General features: G+C 32.5%; 7 protein-coding genes and 4 pseudogenes across 11 annotated transcripts, besides 4 other annotated features; 5 read left to right on the top strand and 6 right to left on the bottom strand.

Annotated features, from left to right (window-relative positions):
- Nucleotides 1-403: 403 nt before the first annotated feature.
- Nucleotides 404-1,069, bottom strand: TVAGG3_0964830 (transposable element TC1 transposase family; the record flags this gene model as incomplete). Its single annotated transcript, XM_001325395.1, has 1 exon — nt 404-1,069. The coding sequence occupies one exon, from the start codon at nt 1,067-1,069 to the stop codon at nt 404-406; it is 666 nt and encodes a 221-aa protein (XP_001325430.1).
- A 478-nt stretch (nt 1,070-1,547) lies between these two features.
- Nucleotides 1,548-1,772, bottom strand: TVAGG3_0964820 (uncharacterized protein; the record flags this gene model as incomplete). Its single annotated transcript, XM_001325396.1, has 1 exon — nt 1,548-1,772. The coding sequence occupies one exon, from the start codon at nt 1,770-1,772 to the stop codon at nt 1,548-1,550; it is 225 nt and encodes a 74-aa protein (XP_001325431.1).
- Nucleotides 1,773-4,892: 3,120 nt separating this feature from the next.
- Nucleotides 4,893-5,828, bottom strand: TVAGG3_0964810 (uncharacterized protein; the record flags this gene model as incomplete). The annotated part of the gene is made up of 1 exon (XM_001325397.2): nt 4,893-5,828. The coding sequence occupies one exon, from the start codon at nt 5,826-5,828 to the stop codon at nt 4,893-4,895; it is 936 nt and encodes a 311-aa protein (XP_001325432.1).
- Nucleotides 5,829-6,309: 481 nt separating this feature from the next.
- Nucleotides 6,310-6,440: a mobile genetic element.
- Nucleotide 6,441: 1 nt separating this feature from the next.
- Nucleotides 6,442-6,478: a mobile genetic element.
- A 573-nt stretch (nt 6,479-7,051) lies between these two features.
- Nucleotides 7,052-7,088: a mobile genetic element.
- Nucleotides 7,089-18,960: part of a mobile genetic element that runs on past the window's edge.
- TVAGG3_0964770 lies at nt 7,616-8,141 on the bottom strand (annotated as a pseudogene). Its single transcript has one exon. A coding segment is annotated over exon 1 (526 nt).
- TVAGG3_0964760 (uncharacterized protein) lies at nt 8,367-8,687 on the bottom strand (the record flags this gene model as incomplete). The annotated part of the gene is made up of 1 exon (XM_051253538.1): nt 8,367-8,687. One exon carries the CDS (start codon nt 8,685-8,687, stop codon nt 8,367-8,369), a length of 321 nt encoding a protein of 106 aa, XP_051079112.1.
- Nucleotides 8,941-9,135, top strand: TVAGG3_0964750 (uncharacterized protein; the record flags this gene model as incomplete). The annotated part of the gene is made up of 1 exon (XM_051253537.1): nt 8,941-9,135. The coding sequence occupies one exon, from the start codon at nt 8,941-8,943 to the stop codon at nt 9,133-9,135; it is 195 nt and encodes a 64-aa protein (XP_051079111.1).
- Nucleotides 11,490-12,189, bottom strand: TVAGG3_0964740 (annotated as a pseudogene). Its single transcript has one exon. A coding segment is annotated over exon 1 (700 nt).
- Nucleotides 12,207-12,845, top strand: TVAGG3_0964730 (organellar and viral DNA polymerase type B; the record flags this gene model as incomplete). The annotated part of the gene is made up of 1 exon (XM_051253536.1): nt 12,207-12,845. A coding segment is annotated over one exon (639 nt), but the record flags the coding sequence as incomplete, so codon positions are not given.
- On the top strand, nt 13,505-14,349 carry TVAGG3_0964720 (keratin-associated protein family; the record flags this gene model as incomplete). Its single annotated transcript, XM_051253535.1, has 1 exon — nt 13,505-14,349. A coding segment is annotated over one exon (845 nt), but the record flags the coding sequence as incomplete, so codon positions are not given.
- On the top strand, nt 15,596-16,397 carry TVAGG3_0964710 (annotated as a pseudogene). The gene has a single exon. A coding segment is annotated over exon 1 (802 nt).
- TVAGG3_0964700 lies at nt 16,633-18,932 on the top strand (annotated as a pseudogene). The gene has a single exon. A coding segment is annotated over exon 1 (2,300 nt).

Here is an 18,960-nt window from a genome sequence, read left to right as displayed (position 1 = left end):
AAACTCTAACAAATAATTTGCAATCTTTCCTCATTCTTGCATTAATTCGGCTGATCACATTTGATACATATAATGTAAACCATACAAATACCACCACCATATTAACACATATGGTTGTCGATCAAATTTGACAATCGCATAATTTATTCCAAATAAATACTTAAAATATTCACATACCATATGTGCCAAACGTATATATAGGACAAATATGATACACCCTGCTATTATCTCAGAAATTTAGTATAATATCGAAATGAGATACTTTTTATATAAACCAGATTTCTTTAATAACATAATATGATATGCTTACCAATACGCTCTGATTGCCTATACTATTTAGAGTTCTCTAATCCAATTTTTGCTCTTTAAAAATGTTGGTCGGACGATCGTGGTATGGTGCCGATCACCTCACTTGGTATTGCCCCATATAATCCTGCAATTGGTTCCAATTTTCTGTACCTAATTCTTTTCCTAATTTCTTTAACAATGGAAAATTACTTGGTAAATAAGATTTAGCAAAATCTTTAATCTTTTCCGCGACGACTGGATCAGATATATTAATATCTGCAGTGAGAGCTTTTCGATTGTTGTTATAAGTAATCAATTCACTTTCACTCATTACATTAGCAATTAGTTCCTCTTCTGTGTATGCATCTTCGAGTTGAACTTCACCTATTATTCTTTCTATTTCATTTTGTTCAATATGATGTTTACCTTTAGGAAGTGAATTAATTGACATTCCATCGTTGTCATAGACAATTGCACAGCGCATTAAAAAGGAATCAACAAGTGAATTAATAAAATCCATTGTTATCTGTTCTCTCCAGATTCGTACTAATCTTTTTTGAAGATCAATTTGATCTTTAATCGGATCAATGTAATGCCATGTGTATAAAATCTTTTTGACTTTCGCCCAAACCATCTCTATAACATTCAAGTCGGGACTATCTGAAGGCCACTTTACAATTAATCTAATTTTTGATCTAATATTATCAATATTAAAGTCAGTTGTGTGTATTGTGGCGCCGTCCTGCTGAAAAATTGCTTCGGGATCATGTTCTACAATCATTTCAAGTAAATGATCATTTATTAAAATTTCTTGGTACTCAAGACTGTCTTCTGAATTTGAAACAAAGTAAATGTCACTTTTGAAATTTTTCCTATCATGCAAAAGAACATTTGTCCAGTTGCGTACTTCTCAACTTCGTTGAGATTAGGAATATCTATACGAATCCATGTGACAAAGTGTTCAGACTGTACACTTTTTTTACTTTCATCGGAATAAAATATATGTTTTATCAGATCTCTGTGTAAAAGCCAGAAGGCAGCAAATTTCTTACGAGCTTCCATTTGATAAGGTTCTAATTTAGGAACTTTTGTTAATTGAGCATATTTGTAGTGAAATTCTTTTAAAATCGTTCCAATTAGTGTATTGGATAAGGAAATCGTAAATTGGTGAAATAAAATAGTCTTTATTTGCTTAACAGTAAAGAATTTCATTGCATCTGCAATCATTATCACATTTTTTTTGTTTTGTTCATTATTTTTTAACTTTGGACCTGGTTTTTTTGGAGTCCAGAATGTACCCGTTTTTTGTATTGCTCTAGAACCAATTGAATTGTAGTATACGAGCATTTGCATTCTCTTGTGATAACAGATTGTGAATGGCCAGCCATATCTAAAAGGACTATGCGCTGTGACTTTAGTTTAAGCTGATCTGCAGCTCGTACAAGATATAGGGCTAACTGCTCTCTAGTTAAAACGACTGTCATTCATTTTATGACCACAAATAAACGGTTACCCTTTCAATTTTAATGTTTCCTCTATGTGTCTCCCAGCTCTTTCATGTATTTTAAAGTCAAAATTTATTAAAGTTCCAGCATTTCTATATCTATTAGTATCTCCCTTTAAAAGTATAAAATGCAATTCTGCAATTTTGTACTAAATTTTTTAATAAGTAAAAAGAAGAGCATTTATTGTTATGTACAATTTCAAATAACTCTTCAAGGAAAGAGAATTTTGCAGACTTGCTGCATGATTTTATATGTTGCACTAACAATTGAACTATTCATCGGAAAAAGTTACGAATACGAAAGTCAAAAATAAGGTTACCACAAATAAATTCCATGGTTCTGTTTGCTATCAAAACAATTCTTTGTTGTATACTTAGTTTCGCAATTTTGGTTTTTTTTTGTACTTGTTTCGAGAAATTCTCCTAGTAGAAATTGCTGTACTAACGAAATAATTCCGGTTTCAACTCCAATAAGTTGAAAAAGGATGTTTTTCTTAAAGATGCCCAAAATAATTTCCACAAATCAACTCAATGATTCTGGAAGAGATATATTTTCGTGAATTGGTGTCATGTGCACCTAACCCACCATTCTTTCGTTCAAATAATTAAAAAAAAGGATGCAAACAGAAGAAAAAACATATTAAATGTCTTAATCATGTTTATGTATAGTACAATTTACTTACCAAATGATATATTCATGCTCTCAAGCAAGGAAAATAATTTATTGAATATTTACTTTTATATGATATGAATAAATATTCGTTAAGATATGCCATAGATAGGATAACATTTTTACTAGAAAGATTCCAAAATTTGCGGAACAACAAAATCTAACATTTGTAAATAATGTCATTATTTTAAATTTTTAAGTAATCAAAATTTCTTTATAATTTCATACAATAAGGAGGGTTCGTAGAAGAGGTTGAATAAGTTTGAGGAATTTTGATTATTTTTCTTTTTTTTAATGCTTTCGTAAGGAATAAATGCAAAGAACTAGAGTATTAGTAGGCATTGCATAGCTGCTTCCACAACAGATAATTATCGATCGATTTTTCATGAATACAAATTAATTGCGGACAAAATTTAGGAATTAACCGGTAGTTGCAAAGATATACGTTGCAAAGAAGTATGTGAGATCGAATAACTATATTTGATCTTTAGATAAAAAAAAGGAAAGCACCCAAATGCATTTTAGATTATTGAACGATAGGAGTATTTGGTCAGATGAAAATTTCTCAAATAAATGAAGCATGTTATTGTTCAAACATAGACATAGAATTTAAAAATTAAAATAATGCATATACGTTTAAAATTAACCAAAATAATATTTCATCGGCTTTTCTTCATCATGCATACTTGAAATATAGTGCGGAAAGCTACAACACACAGAACAATACAAGCCTACTGAAGAAAATCAATGAAAAGCATAATATCATGGTGAAATTAGCAAATATTCAATAATATATGGCACAATGCAAAAGCTAGAATTGAAAAATCATTTTTCACTATGGGAGGTTCTATACGTACAGCAAACAAAGATATAATGCAACACATTGAAATAAATTTTTTCAAAATATTGATATTCCGACATCTTTTCTCGATTAACAGTAAATAAATAGGGTGTATATTACGAATATCTTATTCCCTAAAAAGAAGCCCAATTGAATGGCTCACAATTTAAAAATGCTTAATTTTTAATAAAATGCAATTTTTGCATAATCCTTAATATAGTAAAAGTAAAGTCTTCAATTTTTGAATTAAGTTTTTATTTTTCAGATTTTCTTCATTACCATTAATTGTCGATAAAACAGTTTAGATTTTCTTGATAATCATCATATAATGTATCATGCATCCATTAAAAGCAACAGAATCTATACATTTCAAAATGTTTCTATTTCAAATGCCAAAAATATAATTTTAAATCAAGATAGTATAATATTTATTGTGTTTATGAAAAAATATTTGTTTGACTATACATTGCTATTCGGGATTCATGGTTCTTGTATTTGTATTATATATATAATTTTTAATTGTATCTTTATTATACAGAAGAGTGTTGCCGACAATTAAATTTTGTTGATGAATTAAAAGATATTCCTATATTAGATTGAACTGGATGTTTGTAAGTATTCGATATCAAATAAAATATATATGCATCTAGGAACTAGATCACAGCAGATATAATATTATGTACATGCATAGATATACAGGTTTGATATGATAGTGCTTACAATGCTTATTGAAGTATGGTAGAAAAATTATTCTTTCAAAATTCTGATGTTTTAGATGAAAATAGATTCAAGTAATATAGTTCTTGTTAACCCATTTATTAAAATACAAAAACATAATAATCAAAAAATTAATTTCAAATAAATAAAGTGTAATCATTAATAGAAACTATGCAGTTAATATCGTAATCTATATCTTAATTGATGTGCCATAGAAATATCTAAATAAACTATAAGTATAAGCCTAATTCTTAAGAATTATCTAAAAATTATTGTGTTAGAACAAGGTAATTGTTTAAAATATGTTTATGTATAACAGAGATATAATAAAATCAATTTGTAATAGAATGCAAGCATTTGGATAAATAATTTTTCTAGCTTCGATTTTGAAGAGATAATACTGGGATCATGGTAGAAAATTTATTTTAATGCGTTCTAACCCCAGAATTGTCTCAGAACTGCCAAATTGTAAAAATATTTATATTTATAACATAAGTTTTAACCTTCGATCTTGATTGGATATAATGACTGGTACTATTCGATTATGTGTGAACTTGTTTTTTGTGCATAGAATCTTAGGAGCAGCTGAAAAAGCCTTTTCCACGCTAAAACTTTTTTCCACGTTAAAAACCCCCATACTGTTCAAAAGATCAATGCGAAAATCCTTTCTTATTTTAACCTATATAATAACAACTCATAGCGATATTTCTTTTAGTGTTATAATTTTATTTTTGATTTATTTTTTTCTTCAAACTAACCAATAGAATTAATATCTTCATTTAGATCAGAAATGAAATATAAGTTTTTAAATTAAAAGTTGAATATTTTTAATGAAATAAATAATATTTTTATTATTTTTATGTAATAAAAGATTAATCACGTCTTCTGTAATATCTGTCATCATCACTTGAATAATCATATCTTGAAACAGATGATCCTCTCTTGCGATCACGATCTCTATCACGATCGTGTCTTCTGTCGCGATCTCTGTCTCTTCTGTCTCTATCATCACGATCCCTATCTCTGCGGTCTCTCCTGTCCCTGTCATCGCGATCTCTGTCTCTGCGGTCTCTTCTATCGCGATCTCTGTCTCTTCTGTCCCTATCATCACGGTCTCTGTCATCGCGATCTCTATCTCTATCTCTTCTGTAGCCATCGTCTCTGTCATCACGGTCTCTGTCACGTCTATCGTCACGATCATCTCTGTCGTCGCGATCTCTATCACGTCTGCTACGATCGCGGTCACGGCCTCTATCATCTCTGCCTTTGTCACGAGAATCATCCTTCTTTGACTTAGAATCAGATTTAACTTTATCTTCTGGTTTAAATCTGAAGAGTTCGGAAGGTATTGGTGATGATTCGTCTTCGTACAGTAATGGAGCATGACCTTTTGGCTTGTCTTTTTGCTCCGGTGGGTTCGGTGTTGAATTTCTCTTCGATTTTGAAGAGCCGGATTCGAATTTGATATTCTTATCTTCAAATTTAAGGTTTGATAGTATGTCGTTGATCTCTTCAACTGGTAATTCTGACTGTATTTCAACATCAACATCACCACTTGATTGGCCATTGGTATGGAATTGTTTAAAGTACAAATCCTTAACATGGCCAATAGCAGAAAGCGATTCGGTAATTTGTTGATCTGTAATCCACCAATCTAAGCCTTTCAGACGGTATTTGTACGTTGGAACTTCAGTTTCTTTTTTTTCTTCTTCTGGTTGTTCCTGTTCAACTGGCTCGTGCTCTATTGGCTTATGCAAGTCAGCTGGAGTCTCGTAGATGTCTGCATCACTGTCGTTGTCCTCAGACATTTCTAGGGATGACGATAAAACTTTACAAAAAAAAGTATTTTCATGAATGTGTTTTATTATTTAGATTACAAGACTTAAAATGACTAGGATCCGATAAATATCAATGTGATTTAGCTGAATTCGAATCCAATCATATATCAGACACGCATTATCGTTACCCAAATGTTACATTCTTAATTAAGAAAGTGAATATTGTATATGATTTGCCGAAATCTAATTTATATTAATTCAATTCAACACTTTTTAGATTTCATTTAAAATGCATCCCTTAATTTTTTTTTCGAGTGATGAGGAATATTGGTTTATCTCTCTCGCGCGTGAACAAGTACTTTTCCCCTTATTTTATTTAGGATATCAAACAATTCTCATTTTAAAATCAAATCAATTCGTTGTTGTTTTTATCTAATTTAAATTAATTTATCGAATAAAATGAATATCTAGATGCTGATAGTTTTAGTGCTACAAGAAATCTGTACGCGGAAGTTAGTATACAAGTCTCGTGTACGGAGGCACTGCGTTCCTCCGTACCCATTATATGTGAATTTGACACTTTACAAAACCGTTAACGTATATTTTACAACACAAACACAAACACCAACTTAACCTTAAATTGTAATAAACAGAAATTCATCAAAAGTGACAGCTCTCAATTTTTTGACATTTGTAAATTCTAAATTGAATGAGAAAAATGAAATAATACTAAGCATAATACAATATTCTAGATTTAATTATAATTAGGAAAAAGTTAGTTTTGAGAATACTTTTCATAGGCATATAGAATGAAATCTTCTGAAAAATAATATCACATAAACTCATATTATTTTCTAATATATAACTATTTTATATAAAAATCAAATTCAATGATCTTAAAAGCGAAGGATAAATCAAATTTACAGAATATAATGAGTGGAATAGGTGTAAGCAAAAATTGATATTTCATATGGTTTTTATGATAGATAAGCATTATATTCCCACTCATTATATTCGTAAAATTTTGAGGTTTATCCTTCGCTTTTAAGATCATTGAATTTGATTTTTATATAAAATAGTTATATATTAGAAAATAATATGAGTTTATGTGATATTATTTTTCAGAAATTTTGTGTTCTTCTTCAAATTTTATTTTTTTATTAAAAAGAATCTTTACAAAATATACATTTACTTTAATTAATATTTAAAAACGTGCTCTATCAAAAGTTCCAAAAATTCAATATTTTAGCTTTTCTGAGGTGTCACTTTTGATGAATTTCTGTTTACAACAAATATTTATAAAGCCGCCACCACTTCACCTCACTACTGTAAAAATAAACGTTCTCACTTACAAAAGTATTGCAACTCTTCCCATTGCTGTGCTTCACACAATAGTTCATATTCTTCAGTATCGCTGCTGTCGCTCCAATCGTCAGAGTCAAAGTCACTGTCAAAATAAATGTTAGTAAGTTTTGACAAAGCTAATGAAACACGCTTACCGTTTGTATCGTATGCTTGTATAAACTTTCCATTCTTCATTCCTTCATAAACGCTCAAACTAACTTTACCCTTTCTCCCTCGTATCTGATAGAATGTATTTTCACGAGGAACGAAGAACAAATTCTTGAACTAATGACCGTTGTAGTTTGTTATCTCAATAGTTTTCGTCATTTATATAAAAATAAACTTAAAAATAAACTTAAAAATAAATGATATCACCACCTCACACGTATGAAAACATAGCACAAAAATAAATTTAGGTGAAGTGGTGAAATCTCACCTCTTTTTTCACCCGGTTTTTCACCCTGTTGTTGAATTCATTGCTTTATAACTCTCTTCCTTGGTTTCTTTTTAGTTGCTTTCTTCACGTCTGTCTCCAACTTGACTGTCTTTCTTCTTCGCCGTAATGATACCAGTTACTTCCACCAGTCAATGGGTCAAATGGTCTTTCGTAAGGGTTTCCATACATTCCATAGGGACCATACGGAAGAACTACTGGTGGAGAAGAAACATTTTCTTTAGTTCCATCGACTCTATTTAAATGCATTGTTTCACCTTTCATCTGGTCATTAAAGTCTTTTGCGTGTTTTGCAAACTCATCGTCCTTTCCTAAAGCATTTTCTGACTCAGTCGCAACCAAATTGGATGCTTTATTTATGAGCCCTATTTTATTTAATCTTAACTTCTTTGCAACCCAGCCTCCAATCTTCCCTTTATTTGCATCTAATGTCTTTGAAACCCTTCCTCCACTCATTTTATTTACTGCGTCATAAGTCCAAGTGCTTTTGCTCCAAATGCTAATGCTTTTGTTCCCATTGCGCCTAAAGCTGCCCAAGCTACCATTTACACCATATTAAAATCATCTCTCTTCAATATTATCTCATAAAAGTTCTCGTTACTGGAGAAAGTCAATGAAACATAAGCGTTCTCACGGGCTTCACCCTCACCGCTTTGCGGTCTATCTAACTTCTTTCTTATATCATCTATACGCTTCAAAATGTCTGAACAATTGCTAACATCTTCTACAACAGTTATTTCATCATGAATGACCTTCAAGAACAAGCTCATTTAATATGCTATTAAAATCATCTCAATAATGAGTCCATCCTTTCCATCTTTAGGTAGCACAACATCTTTCATTGAAGAAGGTTCGACAAGTCTTATGTTAAACTTACTGACAAAGTTTGTTATACTATAATGCTTTGGCGGCGAATACATATAGTTTGAAAGACATAATATAGATTCTTCAGCAAATTCACTTATACTGGATTTTATAACAATGTTCTCACGAGACCAAATACCACCAATTGACAATCTTGTAAGCAATCCTGCTGAACCTTCTACTGTAAACGTCGATGGTAACATTCCACGAAGGTCATCTATTGACATCGTTGAGTCACTGAATTTAAATATTTTCTTAAAGCAATCGTCATTATCTAACCATGCAATAGCTTTGAAGTTTTCATTCGAATATACATCTGCTTCATTAAATGTAAATCCTGACTTCTTTGCAGAGATGACTTTAAAATCTATTGAGTTTGTTTCAAAATTATAATGCTATGGTAACTTCTGAAGGTAATGGATGCCTTCCGCAGTCAGTTGTTCTCTCACTACCGTTTGAAGCTTTGTGTTAAAAACTTTCATGTCATCTCCTGTGTCTAGGTTCACATACACAGCAACAGGGAAACTATCTTGCTTCTTTGTTTCATCATTATATCTCAAAACATTAAAGTTCTTCAATAATATTGTTCTTCCTGCTGGAATACTTCGAACCTGTCTGATTTCAATAGCTTTCTCACCTCCTACATACTCTACCCAGTGTCTTGGATATTCATAAGTATACTGACTTTCTTGAATTTTGGTTGGTTTCATCATAACATGTTCATAGTATATCTTTATACTCTTGTCAGTTAGACTCGGTGCTATGTTCTGAATATTTCTGACTTGCATTTTTAATGGAGATAAAATGAAGCATTTAATACATGACGTAGATGAAGACATGAATGAAACTACAGACAAACTTAACTCTTCTCTCATTCTTCCTTTCAGTAAGGACTATGAGTTCTGTTCAAATGGTGTTTATTTCTATTGTGGAAAGATGGGTTCAGGTAAGACATTTAACCTCATTCGTCATATACTCATAACAGAACGTTTAGGAAACGACTCTACTATGACCAAATCATTATATCAGCAACTTCAGACTCTATGGACTCAACAGCGAAAACATTTATGTCAAAAGTTCAAGCCTCTGTCGTTAAAGTTCCAGACAGTGAACTCATTGAATTTCTTCAACGTTACATTCGACGTAAGAGGAAATATTATGCCATCGTTGAATTTATACAGTCAGGAATGCAAAAGACTTCTGAGGAGATGGAAAGAATTATTGACAAACACCACTTACGTCAATACTCAGGAGTTTACGATATGAAACGACTTACAAACTACATTCTATCAAAACTTTCAAAATACCCTTCAAAAAGTATCCTCAAACACTCTGCTCGTTTGCGACGACTTCGCCGGAAAAGGTTTAGTGTCAAAACCAGACTCACACATTAGCTAACATCATTACTAAAGTCAGACATTACACTTAACTGTAGCAATACTTATGCAAACATGGAGGTTTTTAGCTTTAAACATAAAACGTCTCATAACTGACTTCGTTATCTTTCAAGGTTTCTCACGTTATGATATTGAACTCATTTGGAAACAGTCAGGTTATAACATTACTTTTGAAGAAATTGGGAAGCATATAAGTCTCTCATCTCTCCTCGTTCATACCTTGAGATTCATATCATGACTAATACCATTAAAGTCAAAATATTCCATGGGAACGACCAACATTGTTTTAAAGTTTAACCTTCAATTGACTGATGTAAACAAATTCCATGCATCTCTGTCGCCATTTCTGTTAATATTTTTGCTGTCATTCATATCATCCACTTCTCCATCCGTTAGCTTTTGAGGATATGCGTTAGAATAGCTGTTCTTAAATGAAGGCTTTCTCCCTTGAGAGCATAAACTCTATAACTTTCTGCATACTTTGTTTGAACCTCCTGAGCCATCGTTGACATAAATTTTTATAGGCTTCCACCCTTTGTTCATGTTCCTGCTTCTTCCCTTAGCTCTTTTGTTCAGTAGTTCTACATCTTTATACACAGCACCTGTCTCAGTGAATTCAACAATATTTTCATTCGTTAGCTTTACATTCAAACCCTTGTCGAGTATATTGTTCATTTCATACATATAAAAGGTTTTTATTCTATATGAAATGAGAAGCAAATCCATCTTAGCTGGTGCCGTTAATGTTCCAATTGAACCAACATCAAATGTTGACTCACGAACGACAAACAATATTGTCATAAAGAACTATAGTTCAGAGTGTTTGAAAGAAAAGAACCAGAACTTAAGTCGGTGAATTAAAACTCAGCTTCAAACGCTAACGCTACATCAGATGTTAAGTTAGAGTATCCACCACTGGACCAAATTCTTTCAAGAGAAGCCAACGACAACCCTTACACAAATGTTCAAACAAATCCTTCAGATAACGTAGACCATTACCTTCTTCAGTTATACCAAACAATTTTACTCAAGACGATAAGAAGCTTTTGACAAATCTTATAAGTAAGAACCAAATAATTCTAACAAAGGAGGACCTTGAAAATGTTATATCACGAATAACAGGAAACAATGTGTCATTGACTATCTCGACCCTGAAATCGAATGCTGTGGTCAAACTCCACTATTCATGAAAATAGGTAACATCCGCATCATTGAAACACCAGGAACTACAGGAGTTGAGTTTAAGTATAAATATTCAAGAGTATACAAAACTTTCACAGAATATAAACTTTGCTTGAAATATGTTTTAGTAAATTAAAGCAGTCAGGACCTTCGTCTTGGCGCTTTGCGCCGTCAGTCAAAAAATTTCAAGTTAGCAATTTGTAATATCTGTCCAAAACTTCTTCAACACTATCGAACTCATCTTCATAATGCAAACCTAATCTTATTGACTTGGTGCAGTTTTCACTAACACAATATTTTTCTGTTCTCTTGACTGACATAACTAACTCATTTGTTTCATCAAACAGCAACAACCAAAGTTCATGACCTAATACATAACATTCATACTTTATATTTTTATCCTGAGTTCTCTTGTAAGCTGTTGCATTTAATATTTTCTAAAAAGTCAACTTCAACAGTCATTCGCACTGGTGCCTTCAGTTCTACAGGCTCTCCTTGAAAGTCAACAAGTCTGAATTGCATGTCTTTCAAATTATGAGGACTAATGCGAACCCATTTACCTAAATGAGTTGCTATGACAGGAACGTTTGGAATGAACATTGAATTGACTGCATAACAGAAAGACTTATATTCTACTGAACCTTTACTATTAACTCCTGAAATACCTGTGACATTAGCTATTTTTGACTCAATGTACAAACAATTACCATAACATACGTATGGAACAGATTTCATCTCAATCGTTTTGTCAACACTTTTCAAAGGAAATGTCATATGGTATGCACCCAAAAGAAGTTGTACTCTATGACTCATTCTTGGTATCTTAAACTCTTTCTCGCTGCTGAACTTCAATGTTCCCTCAGAAGAGAGTTCGACATCTATGTTGTCAATAGTTTCTTCATTTATGAGAGTATCTATGACTCCAGCAATTTTATCTATTCTATACCCAGCTCTATTAGGAAATGTTATAACACTTCTTTGTCATCTATTTCAATCTCTATGAAATCTGTTTCATCTGTTATGACAAAAGTTGCGATAGTATTGAAGTCAACAACTCTGAAAGCAAGCGCTTCATTCTGAAGACCTAAGTTTGTTTGTAGCTTTACTGTCCGTATTCGTTTGGGTCTGTACTTTGCAAATAGAACAACATTTTATTCTCATTAAAATATGACTATTGCTGCATATGCGTATGAAACAAATGAAGCAAGAAGAGCACATGAACTAGTAAACGAAAACTCAACTTTAACCATTGAAGGCAATGATTTAGTCATTGACGATGGAAAAACTAAAAAAGTCATTGATTTCGATACTTTTAACACTTATGACCCATTCATTACAACAAGCAAGGTTCCCATCATAAATGATGGAACGGTGCAATATATAAATTCTACAGTAGATGCCTCATTAGTGAAAGTATTAAATGTTCTCATTGAATTGTTAAAGAGCTTTCGATTTGACGACAACATTAAATGCCTAAAGAATTTAGTCATGAATGAGAAACAAATTCTCGGCGTTGCTGGTAGCAGTAATGATGTACACCTTATGACATTAGAATATTATAACGAACATAAAGATGAACTGAAAGGAGAGAAGGGTGACACCGGACCTCAAGGACCACAAGGAATACAAGGAATACAAGGAATACAAGGACCTCAAGGCGAAAACGGTTTGGATGGTGAAGATGGAAAGGATGGAAAAACTGCTAAATCATGGATATGGAACCTTATAAATACTGGTTTAACAGCTGCTTCATATGGAGTTCTTCAATACCAAATCGGAAAGATATGGGCAGTACTTGGTGAAGAAGTTTTAGATGACGTTAAAAATGCTTTGAACTTCATTTCAAATGGTTCGGATACTATTAAAACTTTATCTGGTTGGATGCAAGAAACAAGAGTCAAATAGATACTGTAAGACGTATAGCAAACAATGCACGTACGAGATTGGATACTTTACGAGAAGCACAAAATACACTAAAGGAAGCAAATGATATTCTTGGCTCAGTATCAGACATGCATGAAGATTGGCTTAAAGGTATTGACAAATCTTTAAAAAATCACAGTCAGTCTATTGCTGACTACAAGAAAAGTATAGATTTTTTACATAGTGCTATGGACGTACATGATGGAAGCATAAGGAACTTACTTAATGCTAACAATAACTTACCAGGAACTATTAAAGCATTTATAAAGTCCTTTGTAAAACCTGGTGCTCTAACATTTAGGTCTTTGAGAGCAAGAGCATTGAAGTCAAGAGATGCAGAAACTTCAACATAAACTCCAGAAGAACCACCAAAACCAACAGCTAATGAAATATTGTTCGAATATTTTCCAAGGTACTCTGTTCTCATTGCATACATTCAAGAAATACTTAAGAAAGCAGACTTGACTTTAGGAGATGATGAAAGTTCTGTATATCTTTCGTTCCAGTTTCAAATAGCAGAACTTTTGAGACAGATATGCTTAATGTATGACAACATCTCTGATTTCACAAGATATGATGACGACCATGACCCCGAACACGGTGAAGAAGAAGTTTTACAAACATCCATTAAGACAGGAAAGGTTTTAACTCAAAGTCTCATTATTGACACCAAAGATGGCGAAGTGGACGTTCTTCAAGAGTTGAAGAAAAATACTTCTTCGGGAGGTGGTGGTAGGCATGAACTTGAAATAAATGAGATAGAAAAGAAATTAGCCGAAAAAGCAGATAAAAACCATGTTCATTATATAAGTTCAGACGAACAGATTATAACGGACTACCATGGATATTTAACACAGGATGAACAAATAAGCACTGAAGATGTTAATGAAAGAAGATATAAATTCATTCGTGCTAAAGGTTATGACATACACTGTACTGTACAGTATGACACAGGTAAAGCACCAGAAGCATTTGGTTATAACAATGAAATTTATGCTTCATACTTCTTTGTTAACGGTGTATTAGTTGAACCAAGATTTACATTGAGAGTTAAGGCAAAAATAACTTTTGAAGATGCTATTAAAAGTAAAGCTGACAAAGATGAACTTGACGCAACGAACAAAGTTTTGAAATCTCATAAACACAATATCTCCGATATAAATGAACTTCAAGCTACATTAAATAGTAAAGCTGACAAGAACCATACACATGAATCCTTCACTACTGTTAGAGCAGACGACATAATATTGAACTATACCCTTGGTTCAAGTGCACCATTAGAGAATCCAAGTACAAGCGTAAAAGATACACTAAACTCCTTAAATAGTAAATGTATGAACATTGAAGGTCATGTCAGAAACTTTGAAACATATAAACTACCAGCAATGTTAGATAAAAAAGCAGATAAAGAACATACACATAACTCCTTCTCAACTGTTGCTATAGAAAGTATTGAAGGAACGGTTGAAGGAACTGGTGGGGAGGGCGGAGCCCCGCCGCACGCGGCTGCTTTATATTATAAACCTCCTAACTTTCCACAAGGTTTAACATCGAATGAAAACATAACAACGAAGAAAGAAATTAGCTGTAAAAATGTTTATGTCATGGATGATGAAAATAATGTTAAATTCACTGCTCAAGATTTATATGATAATAAAGCTGACAAGAACCATACACATGAATCCTTCACTACTGTTAGAGCAGACGACATAATATTGAACTATACCCTTGGTTCAAGTGCACCATTAGAAAATCCAAGTACAAGCGTAAAAGATACTCTTATCAATTTAGATAACAGTTGCAGGAATATCGAAGATCATGCAGAAACTTTGAAGTATATGAACTACCAACAATGTTAGATAAGAAAGCAGACAAACAGAGCTTCAAACATTAAAGACTGAAATACTTCAAACATTATATCCTATAGGCTCTATTTATACGTCACTGAACTCAACAAATCAGCAAGTTTTTTAGGTTTTGGTACGTGGAAGCAGATTGTAGATAAATTCTTATACTGTGCTAGATATTCAAAGCAAACAGGAGGTTCGAAGAAAATTAAAGAAGCAAACCTTCCACCGCACACTCATACAGGAACTACAAACTTTTCTGGCGACCATAGCCACTCATTAAGAGACCACCCATTATACAACTCAGAATATGAAGCTGGCAATGACGTTTTCTCCATCTTATAACAATTCAGCAAAAAAGATTTTTCGACCAACTGAACCAGGAGGAAATCATTCACACACTTTCACAACAAATCCAACAGGCTCGGGTGCAGATTATATGCCACCATTTGTGACTGTATTCGCATGGTACCGTGTTCAATGAAATCTTTAACTTTACATAAATGAGCTTGAAAGAAGTATTCGAACAACATCCATGGAGGTCATTTAAGAGTTCAATGAAGCAGCAAAAAGTTGGGGATTTACTAACAGAGCTGAAGTTAAAAAGTTCTTTGACAAAAATGTTGTACACCAAACAAAAATAAACCCTTACGACTACTTTTTACCAATTTACTCCAACACTCCTGACGCATACCAATTTGACACTCTCATTCAAAGCAGAAAAGGAGGACATAAACATTCCTCATCTTCATTAATGTTAACACTCGCAAAGCTTTTGCGTATATAATGAGGAATAAAGGAACTCGTGAAGTGTTAAGAGTTTTACAAAAAGTTTGTAGCAGAACATAGCCCAAGTACTTTAACATCAGACCAAGACAGTGCATACCTCAGCATGAAATCACAGATTTTCTCATTAGCATAACATAACTCACTACACTACTGAAAGACCATAACCATAACATACTCGGCATCATAAAACCGCTTCATAAAGGACTCTCAGAGATTTAAATCAAGAGCGAGACTTTACCGAAGAAACAATGAAACACTTTCTCGAAGTATATAATTCCTCAACACATTCTACAACAGGACATACACCAAATTCAATGACACAACAACAAGAAGAAAAGTATATACAAAAGAAACGAAGCCAAACACAAAATATCAGAAATTCAACACAATTTACTCTCATTCCTGGAACAAAAGTTCGTGTAGTTCTTGACGACAAACCGTTGACAAAGAAACGTTTAAGTTAAGTCGAAATTATTATATAGTAGATTCAACGCAAGGTAATGAATATCTTATAAAAGCTGCTGACGACTCCATAGCATTTTACCCTCGTCATAAATTAGTCGAAAGTAGTAATGGCAAACTTGCTAAAACCATTGACGAAGCAAAGCGAGGAGTGGTTATTGAAATACTTGGCTATAACATAAACGATGACACTTATAAAGTAAGATATGAAGGAGGCGTTGAAGATGTTATACCATCTAAGAACTTGAGAGAGTCGAAGCCAACACATCTGGGACCATTAGAGCGGGAGTACTGGAAAGACAAAAATATGCCAGAAAGAATATGAAAATTCTTCTAAACTTTTTCATTAGATGTAAATCAGACATGAACGAGAACAGTCATGATATCATTAATGTTTTCATTAATTTTTTCGTAAATGTTTTCAGTGTCACCACGTCACCATGTCACCAGATTAATTAACTTCTTTAAAAATTACTGACAACATGACATTTAGACAACAGTCCTGGAAATTTGATGCAGTCCAAAAATAAAGTTAGTTTTAAAATTATTTTTATTTTTTTATTCCTATATAAATGACAGCAACAAACAACAACAGCAACTATATCGTTTCTGATGAAAAAGTTATTGATTCATTAGCTGAGGAATTAGTACAGGCAGAAACTAAAATCCTCAACGAAAGAATTGGTGAAAACAAGATTGATTTACATAACTACCTCAAACATGATGGAGGAAGAGGAAGAAAACTGGTATGGCTTTATTAGTAAATAAAATTTCGAATTTAACGATTATAGATGTTGATATCAATAAATCATACAATGATGAACTTAAAGAAACAGTTAGAAAGACATTCTATCAAACTTTCGGATAAAGATGTTATCGTTAAAACCGCTTCAGGAGGTCTTCACATTTATTGCAACACTAATTTCTTCTATGCAGTTTCGAACAGAATGATTAAATGTTATTCCTGCAAATGATTATGATATTGACATAATGACTTCTATGGATGATTCAAAGCGTTCTTTAGTAGTTATGGCCGATTCAAGAGTTCGCAAGAATGCAACAGAACCAATCAATACATACTCATTCATTCGTGGAAGTTACGATTCAACATTAACTAGAACAGTGAATGATATATTAAATGATTTGAATATTAAGGTAAGAGTTGAACAGAAGAACGAAGAAATAAAGACTATCATGAATGAAAACAAAAATGTAAACATTGACGATAAACTAGCTCAAAGCATAATCGATGGTATTAGTGATTTTGAAGTACATAATGACGGTGGAAACATGAATTTAGAAAAAGAAGTTACATTATTCACACTGTTTCAAGCAATTAATTCGTTACCTAATCATTTAATTAATGAAGCATACGATAACGTTTATAACTTCTGCAATTTAACTGAAATGCAAAAAGTAATTTTGAAAAAGCACGTAGTAGATATGCACATTTAATGACTTCTCCATTTGTTTTGGTGAAGATTCTAAAACTATATCAAAAGGAATATTATGATGAATACGTTTTACCTTTATTACGTAAGCCAAAAATAACATTTGATATAAAACTTGATGATTCATTCTTGATAACAGATATTAGACACAAGGCTGAAAATCATCAGTATAAAAACAGTTCTGAAGTAATTGAGGATTTATCACGTGTAATCCGTTTTGTAGATTGTGGAAACAAATATTTCATTCAAAAGGACTATAATATCCACGACAAAATGAATCAAATATCATTCGTTCTTCAATCAAACATGAAAGAGTCACTCAAAATGATTAAATTATTTAAAGAAGAAGGTAAAACCATAACAGCATGGGACGTACTATTAAATCAATTATCCTCATTAACCGTTAAGGGTGTTTGCTTTAAATCTGATTCCCCAGATGTTTTCTCAACGTTTCAAGGTTATAAATACAACGTTCTCGAAAAGCCCGATTACTCAAAAATTGAGATGTTTATGAATTTCATTAAAGAAGCCATTTGTGATAATAACGATGAAGTGTATAAATACCTTCTCGGCTGGATTGCATCAATGATTCAACATCCTGGAATCAAGAATGAAACAGCAATTATTTTGAAAGGACTTCAGGGAACAGGTAAAAACAGATTTACAGACATTATTTCTGAACTTCTCGCCGGTTATTCATGTAAAAACATTACCGAAATAGGTGAGCTAACGGGTAATTTCAATTCAGTAGTTGAGAATAAAATGTTTCTTGTACTTAATGAACTCAAGAATGTAGGTGAAGACAGACTCGCAAACTTCAACGCTTTGAAATCAATTATTACAGATACTGAGATTAGAATTAATGAAAAGAATCAACCCAGAAGAACTGCTCAGAACGTTGCAAACTTCATTTTCGTAACTAACAACGTTTACCCTGTCAAAATTGAAGTTGGAGACAGAAGATACGTAGTTTTAAGGGTTAATGGTAAATTTAAGGGTCAATTTGATTACTTCAAGAATTTGATGAATTCATGCACAAAGGAATTTTATGATAATTTACTGACGTATTTTATCAATTACGACCTTTCATCATTTAATGTACGAATCATACCGATGACTGAAGCCAAACAAGATTTAATAGAATTATCAACAAATCCTTTAGATGTATGGATAAATACACATTATGATGAATTGTGTGCAGGTATGACGTGTGAAAATGCTCTATTCTGCAAACCATCAGACATGAAAGACAAAAACTTTCAAATGAGCATTAAGGATAAATGTGAAAGGAAACAGAGAAGAATAGACGGTTAGGTGTTATTTTGAAAGAAGAAATGAAAGGATTATATAAACAGGTTGAACCAAACGATAATGAGGATTCATTTACTGACGATGAAATACCTGTAAATGATGCTTTATAAAGTATGATTGGAATTTATTTTGCATTCA

Source organism: Trichomonas vaginalis, chromosome I (assembly GCF_026262505.1).
Source record: "Trichomonas vaginalis G3 chromosome I, whole genome shotgun sequence".
Lineage (NCBI taxonomy): Eukaryota > Parabasalia > Trichomonadida > Trichomonadidae > Trichomonas > Trichomonas vaginalis.
This window is presented reverse-complemented; position numbering and strand designations above follow the sequence as displayed.